The sequence below is a fragment of the Tetrahymena thermophila genome, assembly GCF_000189635.1.
Source record: "Tetrahymena thermophila SB210 genomic scaffold scf_8254403, whole genome shotgun sequence".
In the NCBI taxonomy this organism is placed as follows: domain Eukaryota; phylum Ciliophora; class Oligohymenophorea; order Hymenostomatida; family Tetrahymenidae; genus Tetrahymena; species Tetrahymena thermophila.
Window position 1 is genome coordinate 391,732 of NW_002476186.1, and position 17,181 is coordinate 408,912.

The 17,181-nt window shown below is 22.7% G+C and overlaps 4 protein-coding genes across 4 annotated transcripts; 2 read left to right on the forward strand and 2 right to left on the reverse strand. All coding sequences in view use genetic code 6, as the record gives it.

The window, feature by feature from the left end:
- Positions 1 to 561: 561 nt before the first annotated feature.
- On the forward strand, positions 562 to 6,397 carry TTHERM_00475030 (zinc carboxypeptidase family protein; the record flags this gene model as incomplete). Its single annotated transcript, XM_001023985.2, has 2 exons — positions 562 to 2,449; positions 2,823 to 6,397. Exons 1-2 carry the CDS (start codon positions 625 to 627, stop codon positions 6,395 to 6,397), a joined length of 5,400 nt encoding a protein of 1,799 aa, XP_001023985.2. The 5' UTR covers positions 562 to 624.
- A 1,138-nt stretch (positions 6,398 to 7,535) lies between these two features.
- Positions 7,536 to 10,407, reverse strand: TTHERM_00475040 (ubiquitin carboxyl-terminal hydrolase; the record flags this gene model as incomplete). The annotated part of the gene is made up of 6 exons (XM_001023986.2): positions 9,847 to 10,407; positions 9,573 to 9,797; positions 9,413 to 9,517; positions 8,981 to 9,321; positions 8,096 to 8,923; positions 7,536 to 8,043 (listed from the first exon to the last, which is right to left on the reverse strand). The coding sequence occupies exons 1-6, from the start codon at positions 10,285 to 10,287 to the stop codon at positions 7,536 to 7,538; spliced, it is 2,448 nt and encodes an 815-aa protein (XP_001023986.2). The 5' UTR covers positions 10,288 to 10,407.
- A 1,070-nt stretch (positions 10,408 to 11,477) lies between these two features.
- Positions 11,478 to 13,255, reverse strand: TTHERM_000475049 (ubiquitin carboxy-terminal hydrolase; the record flags this gene model as incomplete). The annotated part of the gene is made up of 7 exons (XM_012799971.1): positions 13,108 to 13,255; positions 12,956 to 13,015; positions 12,725 to 12,902; positions 12,242 to 12,666; positions 11,813 to 12,193; positions 11,677 to 11,755; positions 11,478 to 11,619 (listed from the first exon to the last, which is right to left on the reverse strand). The coding sequence occupies exons 1-7, from the start codon at positions 13,175 to 13,177 to the stop codon at positions 11,478 to 11,480; spliced, it is 1,335 nt and encodes a 444-aa protein (XP_012655425.1). The 5' UTR covers positions 13,178 to 13,255.
- Positions 13,256 to 13,787: 532 nt separating this feature from the next.
- On the forward strand, positions 13,788 to 17,120 carry TTHERM_00475050 (WW domain protein; the record flags this gene model as incomplete). The annotated part of the gene is made up of 8 exons (XM_001023987.2): positions 13,788 to 13,869; positions 13,922 to 14,209; positions 14,292 to 15,190; positions 15,277 to 15,745; positions 15,794 to 15,879; positions 15,952 to 16,564; positions 16,619 to 16,992; positions 17,064 to 17,120. The coding sequence occupies 8 exons, from the start codon at positions 13,788 to 13,790 to the stop codon at positions 17,118 to 17,120; spliced, it is 2,868 nt and encodes a 955-aa protein (XP_001023987.2).
- Between the last annotated feature and the right edge of the window lie 61 nt (positions 17,121 to 17,181).

The following is a 17,181-nucleotide window of genomic DNA, read 5'->3' on the forward strand; positions in this document are numbered from 1 at the left end:
ATTAAATAAAAATAAAAATAATTTTTATTTTCTCTCAATAAAACAAAATAATTTACTCTAAAAATATTTTTATTGTTTGTTTTATTTTAAAGTGAGATTTTGATTAGCTTCAAAAAATTATAAAATTATACATTTATCTAATAAATTCAACTTTTAAAAAGAGTGCGTTCTCTTGCTGACTTTTTTTATTTTTGTTATACTTTGAGTGGTAAATGTGAAATTCTTTAATAATTATATTTCATACACACTTTTGTAATGAAAAGTTAAGTTAGGACAGTGAAATTAGTTTTTAGATTTAGTTTTATAAATTTTTATTTATTGAAGTAATAAATAATATTTTAAAAAATGAAGATTATGTATAAATATGTGTAAATGAATAATTTTTAATGGCGAAAAGAATTATTTATTTATTTATTTTATTATATTATATTTTAGTAAAAGTGATAATATTTATTAACCAGATATCTATTGTTAGTTGATTTTAACCAAACAAAAATATATAATTAGTTTGGAAGTATTTCTTCTTTATTAATAGTTTATTTTGTAATAATAACCATATCAAGAAAAAATTTGCTTACTTTTGATATATATAAAGTGATTGTTTCCAGTGTAAAATTAATCAAAATGTAGGCAGGATAAATAAAGTCATAATTTGTTAGTGCCAATGCAAGTACTCATCGATCAGAATCTGATGATATTAATGCTGAACATTCTTATAGGAAAGAAAGAACATATAATACTAATTTATCTATTTAGATAAAGCAAGAACAAGTTAGTCAATAGCAAGATTAACCATGTAATTAGAGTTAACTTTAAATAAATAAAAAAATATTTGAGAAGCTGCCTGAAGCTAATTAGTTGCTTCCAAAAATGAGAGAACCAGTAGAAAAAGCAAAATTAGCTTTATGTATTCCAATTATGAACTTACCTTCATTTAATGGTGCAGCACCTTAGCGCGAAGAGCTACATAGGAGTAAATCAGAAGATTGCATTAAGCAATAGTACAGCATCAGTAAGGGAAAAAGCAGCTTGAAAAAAACGGGTTTAAAAAGCAAATAAAAAAATTCATCACAATAAAGCTAATTAATATTTTAAAATTCATCATAAGATTAAATCAATAATAAACAAGATGACATATAGAAAATGCAAAATAATAATAATTTAAGAGTAAAGCATATTTCATTGCATTAATAAGCATCAGATTAAGATGATAATTCTAAAGTAAATTTAAAAAAAAGAGGCTTTAGCAATGATCAAAAAGAATCAATAAAAAAGATATCATTTAAAATTCAAAGTTCTGGCAATAAGCTGAGAGAAAATGAGACGAACATTCAGAGATATTTCCTTAAATTAAACGTCATTTATAAAAAGTATACAGAAATTCATTATCCTGCATATAACTCTCCTACTAATAAAGTGAATACAGAGGAGAGCGAAAAATAAAAAACAGAAGAGGATGAAGATTTTTCAAGTAAAAGCAAGAACAAATCAAAAAATAAATAAAAGAAAGAGGCACTATACTTGTCTAATGTTGTGCAATTTAACACTGTCTACTGTGATTTGAGGAGGCTAATTAAATCTTAAAATTAGTCAAAACTAAATATAAGTTCTAATAGTACTAATTAAAGTATAGTAAATGATAGATATATAAAAGTGTAAACTCCATTAAGCGGTACCAATCCAGTCAAAAAGCTATTGATCAATTAAGATAATACAAGTAGCTAGCTGTAAACTTCTAAAAATTAGGATAACGCTAGTAATCCTCAAATTCATGAATTGGAGCCTTATTATAAAAAAAAGAATCAAGCAGATAGAACTTTAATTTTTGAAAGCAGGTTTGAAAGTGGAAATTTATCTATTGCTGCAAAAATTAGTGATGAAGAATATGATCTTCTATTATAAAATGATATTAACACTCATGGCCACACTCAATGGTTCTTTTTTAAAGTAAAAAATACATTCAGTGGAAGTCGTGTAAAATTTAACATATTGAATTTTTGTAAGAGTGATTCTTTATTTAATTAAGGAATGAAAGTACTAGTTTATTCCAAAATCCAAGCTATTTCTCAAAATAAAGGATGGCATCGCTCAGGTGAAAACATCAGCTATTACAAAAACAATTTTATAAGGAAACAAAACTGCTAACCGCCAACTTCTACGACAACATATTTCGCTGAAACAAAAGGCTAATCTTTTCAAAATAAAAATTTTTAAAAGCAGTAAAATTATTATAGCCTCAGTTTTACATACTTATTTGAAAATACTGAAGATGAGGTGTATTTTGCTTACAATTATCCTTACACTTACTCAGAATTGTAAGAATATTTAGACGAGCAAGAAAGTATTAAATCAGATATCCTAAATAGACGAGTTTTATGTAGAACGCTTGCTGGAAATAGAATTGATCTTCTTACTATAACTTCAAAAAGTGATTAGTATAAGAAATAGGGTAATTTTACATTAGAGTTACATAAAATTTGCTAATTAAAAGCATTAATTAAATTTATTACTTTAATTTAGGTTATACGAGAAAGGTTTAATTAACTAATTAGTCAAATATTGACAATTTTAATTAAAGTGTGTAATTAGAACCAATACATATTCATTCTTATCATCACTAAGAAAAATAATTAATTTTCATATTCATCAAAAGAAGATATTTTTAATAGAAAATAATCGATTTATTTTCAGCAACTAGCTCTAAATCAAAAATATGAAAATTTAATATACACACTGAAATTTAATTTTAATTATTCAGTTAAATATTATCAAAATAGAAATATACTAATGGTTTTTTAATTGATAAATTATAAAAATAAAAGGTATTATTTTAAGTGCTAGAGTTCATCCAGGTGAAACAGTATCTTCTTTTGTTATGAAGGGAATTATTGATAATTTGTTAAGTGATACAGAAGAAGCACAGTCATTAAGAGAAAGATTTGTTTTTAAAATAATTCCTATGCTAAATCCTGATGGAGTAGTGCACGGAAATTATAGATGCAGTCTTTCTGGTTGTGACTTAAATAGAAGATGGAAAACTCCTCTTAAAACACTTCACCCAGAAATATATCATTTTAAATAGATGATATACAATTTCTCTAACCATATCAAATTAGCATTATTTTGCGATTTGCATGGACACTCTATGAAAAAAAATATTTTTATTTATGGATGCCATGATAAGCAATAACCTCTTGCCTGCAGAGAGTTACCATTTTTAATGTCTAAACTTTATGAGCCTTTTTCTTTTAGTGACTGCAATTTTATGGTTTAAAAAAGTAAGGAAGGCACTGCTAGAGTAGCCTTATGGGAAGGGTTAAGAATTCCAAATATTTTCACTCTGGAATCCTCTTTTTGTGGTCCTTCTTACGATGATATTCATTTCCAATAAAGTGATCTTGAAAAAATGGGTGCTAGAATGTGTCAAGCATTTTTAATTTATTTTAGACCTCAAATAAAAGTTGAAACCGAAAGTGATTCTTACCATTAAAAAACTGAAATTGTGAAGGATAAAACTCTTTATTCAATACCAAATAGGACTTCTTCGGAATCTCTGTATTCTCCAACTAGCAAAACAGAATAGGCATACAGAGGAAATAACAATAAATTTGATTCCATAAAAAGCTAGCAAAAATCAGTCAATGTTTAAGAGGCTGCTATAACACACAGCTATACACCAACAAAGCAAATTAGAAGTATTTCGTTAGACGATAGAAATATGAATAATACTTAAATGCATTTGGAAGATTTGAGAAAGCAATATTTAAATGAACTTTGGTCAAAAAGTGTTAGTGAAATAGAGAAATTAGGCATGAATGAATCTGATGAGTCTGATTCTTGCCCTTCAGATGATAATTTAGATGATAAAGAAATCAGTAAGATATTTGACAAGACATTAAATTCTTACTAAAAGCTGACAAGTTAAAGAAAACGTAATATAAACAATAAAGGCAATAAAAAGCAAAGTTTTTTAAATGGAAGTTTTATGAATAACTCTTAATCTTAAAGCACTTCTCCTTCTAATGGTTTAAATAATTAATCATAAATAATTATGAATGAGGAATGTTCACCCTTTAAAAAGAAAGAAGCAGGATGGAATTCTTACTTTGGGAGAGGAAACAGCAGTTTGATGTAAAAAAAATTTTCCATCTCTGAAGAAAAGCTTTAAGCTTAACAAAAAATAAACAAATAATCTGAATTAAGTTGTGAAAATTCAAATTAGAATAGCTAAAAAAAGAACATTTAGCAATCTTAAATAACTCTTGCTGCAGTCAAAAATAAGGCTTTCAATTTTTAGTGTGCCTCTCCTTAAGTACCTACTACTAGATAGAGTCCATTAAATAGATATGATGAACTTGCAAGTGTAAGTCCTAAAAAAATATTATACTATCAGCAGGTAAATTCAAGATAACTTCCTTCTTTACAAAAGACGAACTGCGGAACTTCGGCTATCGAAAATGAAAATTGGATTGACAAAAGACGTATTAAGAATTTGAAATAACAAAAATCAGATGATCAATAGCCATTTATTGCAAATACACTTTCTAAACAGATAAAATACCTTTAGCCTAACTAATAACTTCAATAGTAGCTAATATAGAATTAGTAAGATTTTTAGTAAAAATAAAAATTAATGAATTCATAATTCATAGATAATTAGTAAAGTGAATTTTACAAGGTATTCTAAGACAAAAATAGCATAGTTAAACCTTAATACCTCAATTAAAATTAACAAATAAATTAAAACCCAATTCCATACAATTAAATACAAACTATGAATCAGTAAATTTAACAATACAATCACTAACGCTTAAGTCCTTATAAAAGGAAGTACCATAAAAATCAAACTGGATGTAATTAAAAATCTAATAACAATAAGTTTGCTTAATTTGATTCAAGTTACTTAGGAAATTCTTACTTAGTTGATATGGATAAAACGGATTAAAATGCTTCTAATAATTATAAAAATAACTTATCTAATATTGAATTTAGAGATGAAAACGAAGATTTAAATCTTTTCTCAAATCTCTAAAACTAAAGAAATTTTCTTAATTAGTCTATGCTTCCTTCACTTTACACATATGAAAGTAATGAAACAAAGCATTAGTTCACAGAAATTTAAAACGATTACTTGAATGCAGATTTATCTGACTAAAACTCCTACTAAAGAGCAAATAATTTGTAACATTCAATATCGCCTAAGCAAGGAAAAAATGCTTAGAATAACATTATCTCAGCTGTTTAAAATTAAATAAAAAGGAAAACTTAAAAAGATTTTGCTGTTTATATTCATTAAGATAAATCATAGCTTCAAAATCAGTAGACTTAATTTTAAAATCAGTCTGTTGAGGATTCCGTTATAAGTACAATGAGATACGAATAATCTAAAAGCACCTATTTTGATCCATTAAAATCTTCTAATTAACCAAGCCAAATTTAATTAAGCAAAAACCACAATATTCACTATTAAGAGTATGTAAAATTTAAAAATAAAAATAATCCAAATGTTGGAAACCAAAATGCTTTTAATCAAACTTTGTCTTAACAATCTTATTATGAGAATCAATAGGCTTAAAAAGTAGACAAGTAAACTTTATGTACAAGCAGCTAAGATTATAATAATAACAAACTAGATTCTTTGCTAAATATAATATCTGATATTCCAATAAAAATAAAATTAAATAAAAGTAATTATAATGGCTTCAATCAAATAACATCCTAGATAAATTAAAACAGTTAATTCTTAAATGGAGATAAAATTACTTAACAAAATATTGAAGAATAATATCAAAATGAATATAATAACAAACTTTTAAGCTAAAAAACCCATTTTTCTCTTGGAGTGCCATCTATTTCAGAAAATCAAGCTTAATTTAGTTTAAAGAAGAAAAAGAAGGCAGTTGAGTAAATGATGAAAAAAGATTTGTAAAATTAAATATTTAATTAAAGAACTATTACAATAATCAACACTTAAAATAATTAGCCTAATTAAAGTTCATAAAAAGATATTTTAGCTTAAAGTTCTATTGTCAATAGCATTTTAGATAACAATTAAGTAACTCTAGAATAATAAACAAGTCTTTTTGAAATTTAAAATAATTTATAAAGAAAATATGATTTTTAAGTTCAAAATAATTCTATGATAAATTTACCTGATAATACATAGTAATATAATTATTCACAGGATAAAACTGATAAATTAGCTTAATTATAAAATACAATTTCGACCAATATTTAAAATTACAATTCTTCAAAAAATATTAGATCCCAAAGCTGCACTAAATAGTAGAAAGCAGCTAAATTCTAAAATAAATAGCAGCAAAATAATAACGAAATTAATGCAAAAAAACTAATTTTTTATAGCATAAATGACTAAAATTTAAAATAAATAGTATGAGCAATCTGAATATAAACATTACTATAAAAATTTTCTTATATAAAATAATTAATAAAAATATTTAACAAAACTTATTAAAAATTTGAAGCACATTTCGATTTTATTTAAATTTTTATATTATTTCCTAAATTAATAGACAGACATTTAAACTACATTTAAAAAACCAATTAAATGTTATTTTTATTATTTAAATTTAAACTTTTCAAGCTCACATTATGTATTATACAACTTAAAAATGTTTAAAATAATTTATTTATTAATTATGATAATCTAGAAATATTAATACATATAAAATAAAATTGGTATGTTTTTGGTAATTTAATTATGCATAAAAATTAAAATCTAAATTAATCTAAAAATTTATAAAAAGAAATAAATTTTGTTTAAATTTTATATGGATTTACTTAATCAAATTAATTTTTAATTTATTTTTTTATAAAGGTGTTATAAATATACTTTCAAATAATTTCTTTTCATCTAATAGAATATTTCTCATGAATACAATAAATTCTTAGTTGATTCATTAAAGAAAGAGTCAGATAAAGTGCTAGTTTAAAATAGTGTAGTTTATATAACTTAATACTAAAGTAATTAAAATAAAATTATATAATCATAACTCAAATTTCTATAAATTTATAGGAAATCAATGAAAAATAATTTAACTTATTTGGCTAATATTTTAAAAAAATAAAATGAAAATTAATGATTAAAATTTTGTTAATATTGAATAAAAAATAACATTAATTAATAAAGTAAACAAATGAATTATGAATTTAAAATAAATTTAATTAGATACTTTGTTTAATTGATCTACAATTGAAAAGATATAATAACTTGGTTTTTGAAAAAGAGAATAATAAACAATACCATAAATTTATAATTAATTATTTTAATTTATTTTTTAATATATTGAAATAAATAGTATTTTTTTAATATTAATGTATCTATTTTAATTTATATATGCACTCAATCATTGTAATAAATGATTTTATTGATTGGTGGATGGAAGAATTTATTAATAATCTTACTGTTTACTGAAAATATTTATCAATGTCATGTTTGTTAAACTTTTTAGGTTTTTTAAATTTATAAATTTCATTTTTTTTTTTTGTAGCAAAGTGAAATAAAAGATTTTGTATCAAAGCTCCAAGGTTTTTAAATTTTCTGTAGAGTTGTTTGTTAAAATAAAATTATCCTTTATGAAATTTTCAAAAGAATCACTACTTTCATCTATATAATTATTATTTGTTATAATTTTTTAAGCACCTTCAAGCTAAAATGATATGTTGTTGTTAGTCCCACTTTAATTGAAAACACTTTCTCTTCTTTTATTCCAATTGCAAAATGAATTATTTACAACGAAATTTGAGATATTGCTACTATTAGTGTTTAGATGTCCAATTTAATTTAGATTATAATTATTGGTTACTAAACCACTATTGCTCATATTGTTGTGGCTAGATTAAGTAGAGTTTATTGGAATAAAATTTTTTTGCTTTTTTGCAAATTTAGATTCAATTTGTTTAGATTCTGTATAGTTACTTGAACTATGCTACTAACTACCAATATTAAAGCTATTTGATCTATTGTGTCTCTAGCTTTTCTTTTATTCTATTATTTTCTTATCAATTTCACTTTCTTCAGTTCTAAATATTATAAATCAAATAAATATATTTGCTAAATGTTAAGAATACTTACTTGTGATTAATAGTTGAGTATCTCCTATCACTTATTTACTATAGAGTTTTCATTTTTTATTTTATGTTTGATCTCTCTGATGGGTTTTTTTCTAACTTATCTTCAAATTTTTCATAGAAATACTAAATTAGTTTATTTTAATTAGATATACTAGGTGCTCTACTATTTTTCATTGAAAAATGCTTTAGTCTATTTAAGAGCTATTGCCTATTATTCGGGTTATTTTTTTCTCTTGCAGACTACAACTAGATATATTCTTTGATTTTTTTACTAGCTTAAATCATTTTTTCTTAAAAGTTTTTAGGCAAATCATTCTAATTCGAATTTTATTTTGTATCTGCTGCTGTTGAGTATTTAGATTCAATGGTTGTTGAGTACTTAGATTCAAGATTAGAAGGAATATTTCGATTTGATTTGATTTAAATGCTGCTACTATTATTATTGGAAATGGAAGATTAAGCTTATAAATTTGAAGTATTTTATTTTTCAAAGTTAGGCTACTAATATATTATTTACTACTATGGTTAAAATTGGCCATTATTTTATATGGTGGCTTCTCCATTCATAGTGTCCTTCTTTTTAATTTTTTAATCATTTACACTCTCTGCTTTTAACAGTGGTGCTTTTTCTTAGATCTGCTTAATTTAGCTTTTCTTTTCATTAAATAATAGGGCTTATTCTTGATTCCTAATTTATTATTTTTGCTAAGAATCCTGCTATTTTTATTGCTAAATAATTGTCTAAATTTTCTTTTCTGGAGATATTTCTTCCTTGTTTGATGTCTTAATGCTTTTATATAGAGAAAGATGCATTTGATTAGCCTAAGTTCTAAGCATATTTAAAAATTTTTATTTTTTTTGAATTAAATAAACAAAATTTGTATACTGATTATTCTCCTTGTCTTCCAGTAAAGATTAGTCGGTATAAACTAAATTATTTGAATCTAGCTGAATGTTTGTAGGAGTATTCAATTTAATTTTTCTTTGGCTAGAGCTTTCTGTTTGAGATCGTTAATTGCTTAAATTGTTAATCAGCTATTTAGAGTAATAGTGATAATCGTTTTAGATTTTACTTTTAGGAATATTTTATGCAGATTTTTAGGTTTGGTTTTCTTTTAAGACACTGATTTCTTGCTTTAATTAGCTTATCTAAATCGTCATTTCTTTAATTGTTGAATCTTTTATCTCTAATTATTATTGCATTTATTCACAAACCTTTTCTAAGAACTATAAAAATAAACTTTATCACTGAATGTTTATTTATTACTTGAGTAATAATTAGAATCTAATAAAATTTTTATTATAAATAATAAACTACATCAGTTTGTTGGGCATGAACTTTCTCTAAATTTTTTATTTATTCTTCCTGTTCTTAGCATTTTATTTGAGATGACTCCAAATATAATTTAAGTTCTTACTAAATCTTGAATTTAAATTAAAAATAATGTTTTTTTAGAAATTCATTTAAATTAAATTACTCTGATATGCTCACGAATTTGTGCTTCAAGTCTTTGAAGATTCTTATCATAGCTATCACATTCTTATTCATGCTTTTCCTTTAATTCTTTCTCTGAAGCCTTAGATTAGATAAAATGGATTTCTATAAGCTGCTTGATGTTTTAGAGTAAATCTTTTTCGTTGAATTGGCAATATTGAGAATCTAAAAATATATCTTAGAATGTGTCAAATTCATTAAGTATGCTCTATTACAAAAATTTTGTATTAATAATAAATTTATACGGATAAATATACTTTTTCAATATTGGATTTGACATAGTTATACAGTTCTATTGCAGCATATTCTTTATCTTTAGTAGAAATATCATATTTTGATTAATAATCTTAATTTTAGAGTTATTTTTATCTCTGATTTGATTTTACAGCTCCAGCACAGCTATTTGAGCGAGTTTTACGATTTTGACTAAAGCTTTGATCAACAAAAAAATCATTTATGCAATTATTAATATTTATTTCATCATGCTTTTATCCCAAATTTAATGTATTTTAATGGCTTAAATTATTTAAATTGCCCTAACAATTAATTGTATTATAAGAATTATGATTTAGGTGTTTGGTCACTTTTTACTATTAAATGTTCCTGTCTTTTGATCCTTTTTTAGAAATGTTGTCTGATTGTCTTCTACTTAAATTATTTGACACAATTTAAGTGGCAGATTAAAGCTGCTTGCTCATAATAATCTCTTTAATACTTAAGTGATTTATTTTATATTTAATCCTCTTATGCTATTTTGAAAGAGAAATTGATATTTATTTAATTTTTGAATAGATTCTAAGAAATTTATCAGTATTATTCTTTAATTAGTAAAATAGCAACTAAAAATTATTCATTTCAATTTTACATTCTTTCTAGATAGATATTACTGGAGTATTGCTTCTTATCAAAGAATCAATTATCTTATTTACTAATTTTGATTCAACAAATCTGAGAATTCAAAGCTTTTATCATATTAAATAAATCTATAAAAATCTATATAAAATAATTTATTTTGACAACAACAAAAAAAATAATTTTTTTATTAGAATAAAGTATTTTTCTCAATTGTCATTTAATCATAAGTTTATTTGGCGTTAAAAAAATGAAATTTTCTATAGCAAAGAGGAATTTGCTTGAATTAATTTTTATAAGAATTTTTTAAAAACCAATAATTTTAAAAGAGTTTAGTTTGAATTGATAAATTGCTTTTAAAGTGATGAAATTCAAATTTTCCTTAAGCAAATTAATACTTTTTTAATCAAAAAATTTGAATTTAAATTGTAAAATAATCAAAATACCTTCAAATTTCATGTTATAATACACTTTTAGAGAATTTTCTAATTAACTTAAGCTATTTTATTTTCCAAAAGTCATTTATTGTTAATTATTATTATTGGTTGCGATTTTTTATTTTTATTCAAAAATAGAAAATCAAAATATTAAATTTTGTAAAAAAATTTTTATTATGAACATATTTTAGAAATACAAAGTAATTAAAAAAAAGATTGGTTTAATTATTATATAAAAATTACTTAACTAAAAAATAAACTATTTTTTTTATTGATATATTTCAAAAGAAAGAAGAAATTTATCTATAATTTTTTTGGTAAAATGTAAATATATTTATATTTATAATTATTAATTTAAAAATTTTAAATGAAATGAACTATAAAATATGCAATAAAAATTATAATAATAAATGGAATGATATCGAAATATAAAGATTTATAAGGGTTTAATTTCAAAAATGTTGTATTATTATTATTTTTTAATTTATTATAAAATACGAAAAATATAAAAATATTTATTTTAAGAGGATAAGAATGTACATAAGAAAAGCAATAAATAAATAAATTAATTATTATTTCATTTTTTAATTTAATTAAAATCATTAGTTGAGCTCATAAAATAGAATATATGCAGATTCTGAACCTATAATTTCTAATTTGGTACTAAAATTAGCATCTTATTTAGATACTTAATCATCGTTAAATAAATACCAGCTTCTATCTTATTGATTGTATATATTCCTATTTATATTGTATATTTTTATTAGAATTTTTACTAAAAGGTAATTAATTAATTACGCAGTGTAGTGACCCTTAAATAGGGTTTCTCCATGATGATCAATTAAACCAGTTAATTTATATTCAGTACTTTTAAATCCTATTTTATTAAAAAAATTGTAAAATATCAATTAACTTAAAATAAATTTTTGTTTACTTGGCACTTCAGATTTATAAATAAATTCTGAAATATTTAATTTTGATGGTATCTATATTTTATTTTACTTTTTATTATTTTAAGCATCAAATCTTACTATTTGTAAGACAAGAATTTTAGGTATTCTTATTAAGCTACTTTTTATTTCCATTCCTTTACATTTGCATTTATCACAAACAACTTCTTATAGCAATTCGTCTTTAAATTCAAATCTTAGATAATTTTCTAATTTATCATCTTGGCTTGTTGGGAAAATGTTGAAATAAGAGTTTCTTCTTTCTAAAGTTGGAATATGCAATTAAATGTCATCAAAAACATCGCATAAGACAGATTAGTTTTTACACAAATAATTTTTGCAAGTCATGATTTTAAGATATTAGCCTATTTTTTTATTTATTGTTTAAAAGAAATCTATTTAAATAGTTTTACCTCTGAAATAATCAGATATTAAAGATGATTCTATTGAATTAACTTGATTCCATTTATCGATTGCTTTTTGAAGAGGAGAAGAATTGGGGTTGCTAGTTTAATTACTTATTTTTTATATTTTTGATTTAGTTAAATGATGTTTATTTAGACAGTCATGTATGAGCTCTCTTATTTTGCAAAAAAATTCATGAGCGCATTATTAAGCAGTTCCTCTAAAATTAGTGGCATATGTATCCACAATATCCTTAACTTAGCACATTTATTCATAGTTAGCTATTTAATTCTCACAGATATTTTTTGTTAGAGAAAGTAAAAAAATCAACTCATGAAGTGGATTGAAGATTTCTTCATTTTAAAGGTTTTCTTCTATTTACTTCATTAGTTTACCTCCTGATAAGTGAAATAGACATTATAAAACCGAGTTCCTATTTATAAAAAAGCAGTCTTATTTATTGATTTAATTATTTTTATTTATTTATTTACATGTAGCATGTTTGGCCAATGTTTGCTAGTCCATTGCCTAAAGTGAAACTGCTATTTTTGAATTTAGAATAGTTCATAGGGCTTTCGGATACTTATACCATGCTCTTAAATATTTATTAATTTTTAGGACTGAAGATATTAGACTAGCTTAGTCTTTTAAAAGTTGAACCAGCTTTATCTATAAAATATAATAAGATAATTTGTTTTTTTTATGAGATAAAGAGCATTTACTCATTGTATTCTAAGATCCTTAAGATCCTTGGTTGATTATCTCGCTTTTACTGTAATCTCCTATTAAAATGAATAAATATTAATTTAATTTTCATAGAAAGTTTAACAAATAAGTAATAACTAATTCTAATAAATTATTTATGAATGATTACTTTATTATATAAACTACTATCCATAGGCTTAATTTGAAGTAGTAAAATTATTATAGCTTTAATTTTACATTAATTTCTTTATATTCTTTCCTATTGTTATATTACTTGAAATATTTTTCTTTTAATGCTTTTGACAGATATCTTAGACAAAATTTTTAATTAAAATAAACTATAAAAACCTTAGTGTGCTAAAAGAAAGTTTAAAAGCATAAGAATATTAATCAGATTATTAATTTTTGTTATCAGTAATCAACTATTTATTAAAAATATTTAGAATATTCAGCATAATGTAGTTGATAGGATTTTTTTAAAAAATATTAATTCAGTATTCTAGATATTTAAATCTACTTATTGAAATAGTAATTAAAATAGAAACTTACCCATATTTTAAGGATATCTATTCTCAGAAAATTCAAACCAAATCATTAATTAAATCAATAAAAGTTTTTTAGCATTAATATCATTTTTTATCATTTAATTTTGTATTTTACTAATAATCTCTTTTAAGAATTTTTCTGTTATGAAAATTTACAAAATATTCAATTTTGAAAATTACAAACAATTAATCTAATAATTCGAATTTATTGATTGATAGATAGATAGATAGAGAGATATTAATTACTTACAACTAAGTTAGCCAAAAGAAAAATATTAATATTTGACATATTTATTTATTATAAATGAATTAAATTTAATCTGAAAACAAATATGAATCTATTGTACTTGAGGAGGAGATAGAAAACTATGAACCTACTGAAGAAGGTAATTTTTTGAAGAAATTACTTTAACCTAATTATAAAATACATTCAAAAAGAAATATTTGAATATGCCTCCTACCTAGGAATGGATCTTGAAAATGAAAAAGAATTACTTTGGATCGCGCGAAATGGATTAAAAGCTCCTTTACCTTAAGGTTGGAAACCCTGCCAAACTTAAGATGAGGAAATTTACTATTTCAATTTTGATACTGGTGAAAGTAGATGGGATCATCCTTGCGATGAATAATTTAGAAAATTATATTTAGAAGAGAAAAATAAATTATATCAAAAAAGGGCTTAGACTACCTTTTAATTAAAAGATATTGCAGCTGAACCAATTACAGGTAAATGATAGTTAATGATTTATTATCTTTAATTAAAAATTGTAAATGTACCTAAATAATACTATGTTCATATTTATCTTAGAGGATGATTTTGAAGATGAATTAGAAACATGCGAAAGGAAGAAAGATTACAGAAAGAGCTCTAGAGGAATAAATGGTACTCAAAGAAGCTCAAACGAAGGGGAAAAGGTCAATAAAGAATAGATGAAAAAATAAAATGAATAGGGTTAAAATAACAGCTAACTTATTGACAATAAAAGTTAAAAAGAAAATAATTTGAATAGCAGAAATGAACAATTTTTTTAGAGTGATAAAAAAAATCAAAAAAACCAAAATAATATTCTAAATGAAAGCAAACTTCACTTAACAAAATCACCAGCTAATTTGACTTCATCTCTTTATGCTTCGACTATTGAAGATCCTAGCTAGATATTTAGTAACAACTAGAGTATTAAATAAAAGATAAATAACTAAAATGGATAAAAATATTTTAATAGTGTGAAAAAGCAATTAGAAGATGTGAATGAATCTAAAAGCATTTTATTTTAAAATTAAGATCTTGCATAGGAGGATTCATATATATAGTAAAAATAGTTGTAGATTGACTAAGAAAACAAGTTAAAAATAAATGAAATTTAACAATAATTAGAAAATGATTTTGCTTAGTTTTAAAAAGATCTTGAAAGAAATTTTGAATCATAAAAACAAGAAATTATTAAAGTTTATAGTGATAGAATAGCTGATAATAAGATTAAATAAGATTATTAAAAATAAACTCAAAAAAATAAGATTATTTAGGAGCTTGAGTAATTCAAACACACAGAGATTTTAAACTAACAATAATAGCTTTAAAATAATCTCTTACATGTTAGAAAAAACTATGAAGAAAACACAAAAATATTTGAAGAAGAAATAGAGTAACTATGTGTCTCTAAATTAGAACAGCTTGAATCTGAAATCAAAGACTTAAAATAGATAAAAGTATTATTTATATAATTTATTGTTGAAATAATTTTTTTAATTCTATATTATTATATTTTTTTAATTTGTATGCTTAACTTAAATAGGAGGATTAAGAAAAGGGGATATAAAATATTGAGAAAGATCACTAGGAGATATTGAAATAATTGTCTGAGGATTTTGAAAAGTAGAAAATAGAGGTAAATTAAAAGGTTGAAGACCAAATAAAAAAAGCAATAGAAAAGGAATAAAAAAACTTCGAAAAAGACTTAGAAAGCTTTTAACTAATATGGGAACAATAATTCTAAATATAAGAAATGTCACCTATAGAAGAAGAAGCATATAGATAAACAACTAAGATTGAATTTGAAAAAAAATACAAAGAGTTTTAGATTGATCTTTTAAGAGAGCAAGAAAATAAAAGGCATCTTGTATTTGATAGAATCAGGAAAGAAGAAATAATTAATTTTGAGAAAAATAAAATGAAGAAAAAAAATGAGTACGAGATTATTTTAGAAGAAAAAAGACTAGAAATCTAGAAGCTTTTAGCCTCTTAAGAAAATTTGTTTGAAAAAGGTAAATTTAACTCCATAATTATTTGTAATTAATAAAATTTTTTTATAGAAGTTAGACAATTAGAAAACAAATAAAAGGAAAAGTTTGAAGAGTTTAGCAATGTTCAAGTAAAATAACTAGAAAATCAAATTTTAGTAATAATTTCTTCGTTTAAAATTCAAATTATGATTTTAATTTTACTAATTTTATCAATTTTCTTAAAAAAGAACTTAGAGTAACAAAAATAGTAACTTATTGAACAAATTTAAAAAGAAGAACCTGTTTTGACAGATATTTAAAACCTTGATATCTAACTTCATTAGATTATTAATAGCTTTTAAAACTCTATTGATGAGTTAAATGATAGGAAAAATAAATTGTAAGAAGAAATAATTAAGTAAAATAAGACTTTTGAGGATATATAAAAGTAAAAGTAAGAATAGGAATCTGTTTTAAATGAAATCAATCTATAAATTTTGAATTAAGAAAATATCAATTAGCAATTAGCTTTCTAAATGAATTTATAATAAAAGAATTTAGAAGATGAAAAAAAGGCAGAAGTGAAATTGAGATAAACTTTAGAGTAGTTTAGGTCAAATAATTATTTTAGCTAATAAAACAACTTAAATTTATTTGCAGATGAGTAAAATAGCTTTGGTTATAAAATCGATGAGTCGAGTATAATTAATAATGAGGATTTATAAAATAACACTGAAATAGATAGACTTCAAAAAGAAGTAGAATAATTAAAAAGCTTGATTCAAAAAGAGGACAATCCCTACAGATCTGACTAAAATTACTATTCTAACAAAGAAAATAATGCTATTGATAACATTTCTAGTAAAATTAATTTTAATTATATAAATTAACATTTTTTTATCATGAATGAAATAGATTAATAAGAAGCAATTAGAAAAAGAATGGAAAAGAGAAATTATCATTAAATTGAGAATTAAAATATCAATTATGCAAACTAATATAAAACTATTTAAAATGATAAAGAATACTATGAATTAATTTAAAAGAGAGATTAACTTTTAAGGGACAGAAAGTAATTTTTATTTATGCAGCAGTAAAATCTGAATTCGGGATAAATTCAAAACGATCCTCTAACTAAAAATATCCTAAATATGATGGATTAGAAAATATAAAAAATTAATTTAAAAATTAAACAGTATGAATAAGAATTAAAATATAATTAAAGAAATATTCAAAAAATAAAAGGAACACAATATTCTTCAAAGAAGAATTATCACAAGCTCTCAAATGTAATTAATTGGCTATATTTACTTAAATATTTTAAATCTAATATTTTTATTTATTATTTAATTTTTAAAAGTAAGAAGATTTAGAAGAGTAACAAATAAACATGGAAGGATTTTCAAGGATAATGTGATCAATCACAATTTTATTTATTCAAATTTTAATAATTAATATTTTATAAAAAATTAAAAAAA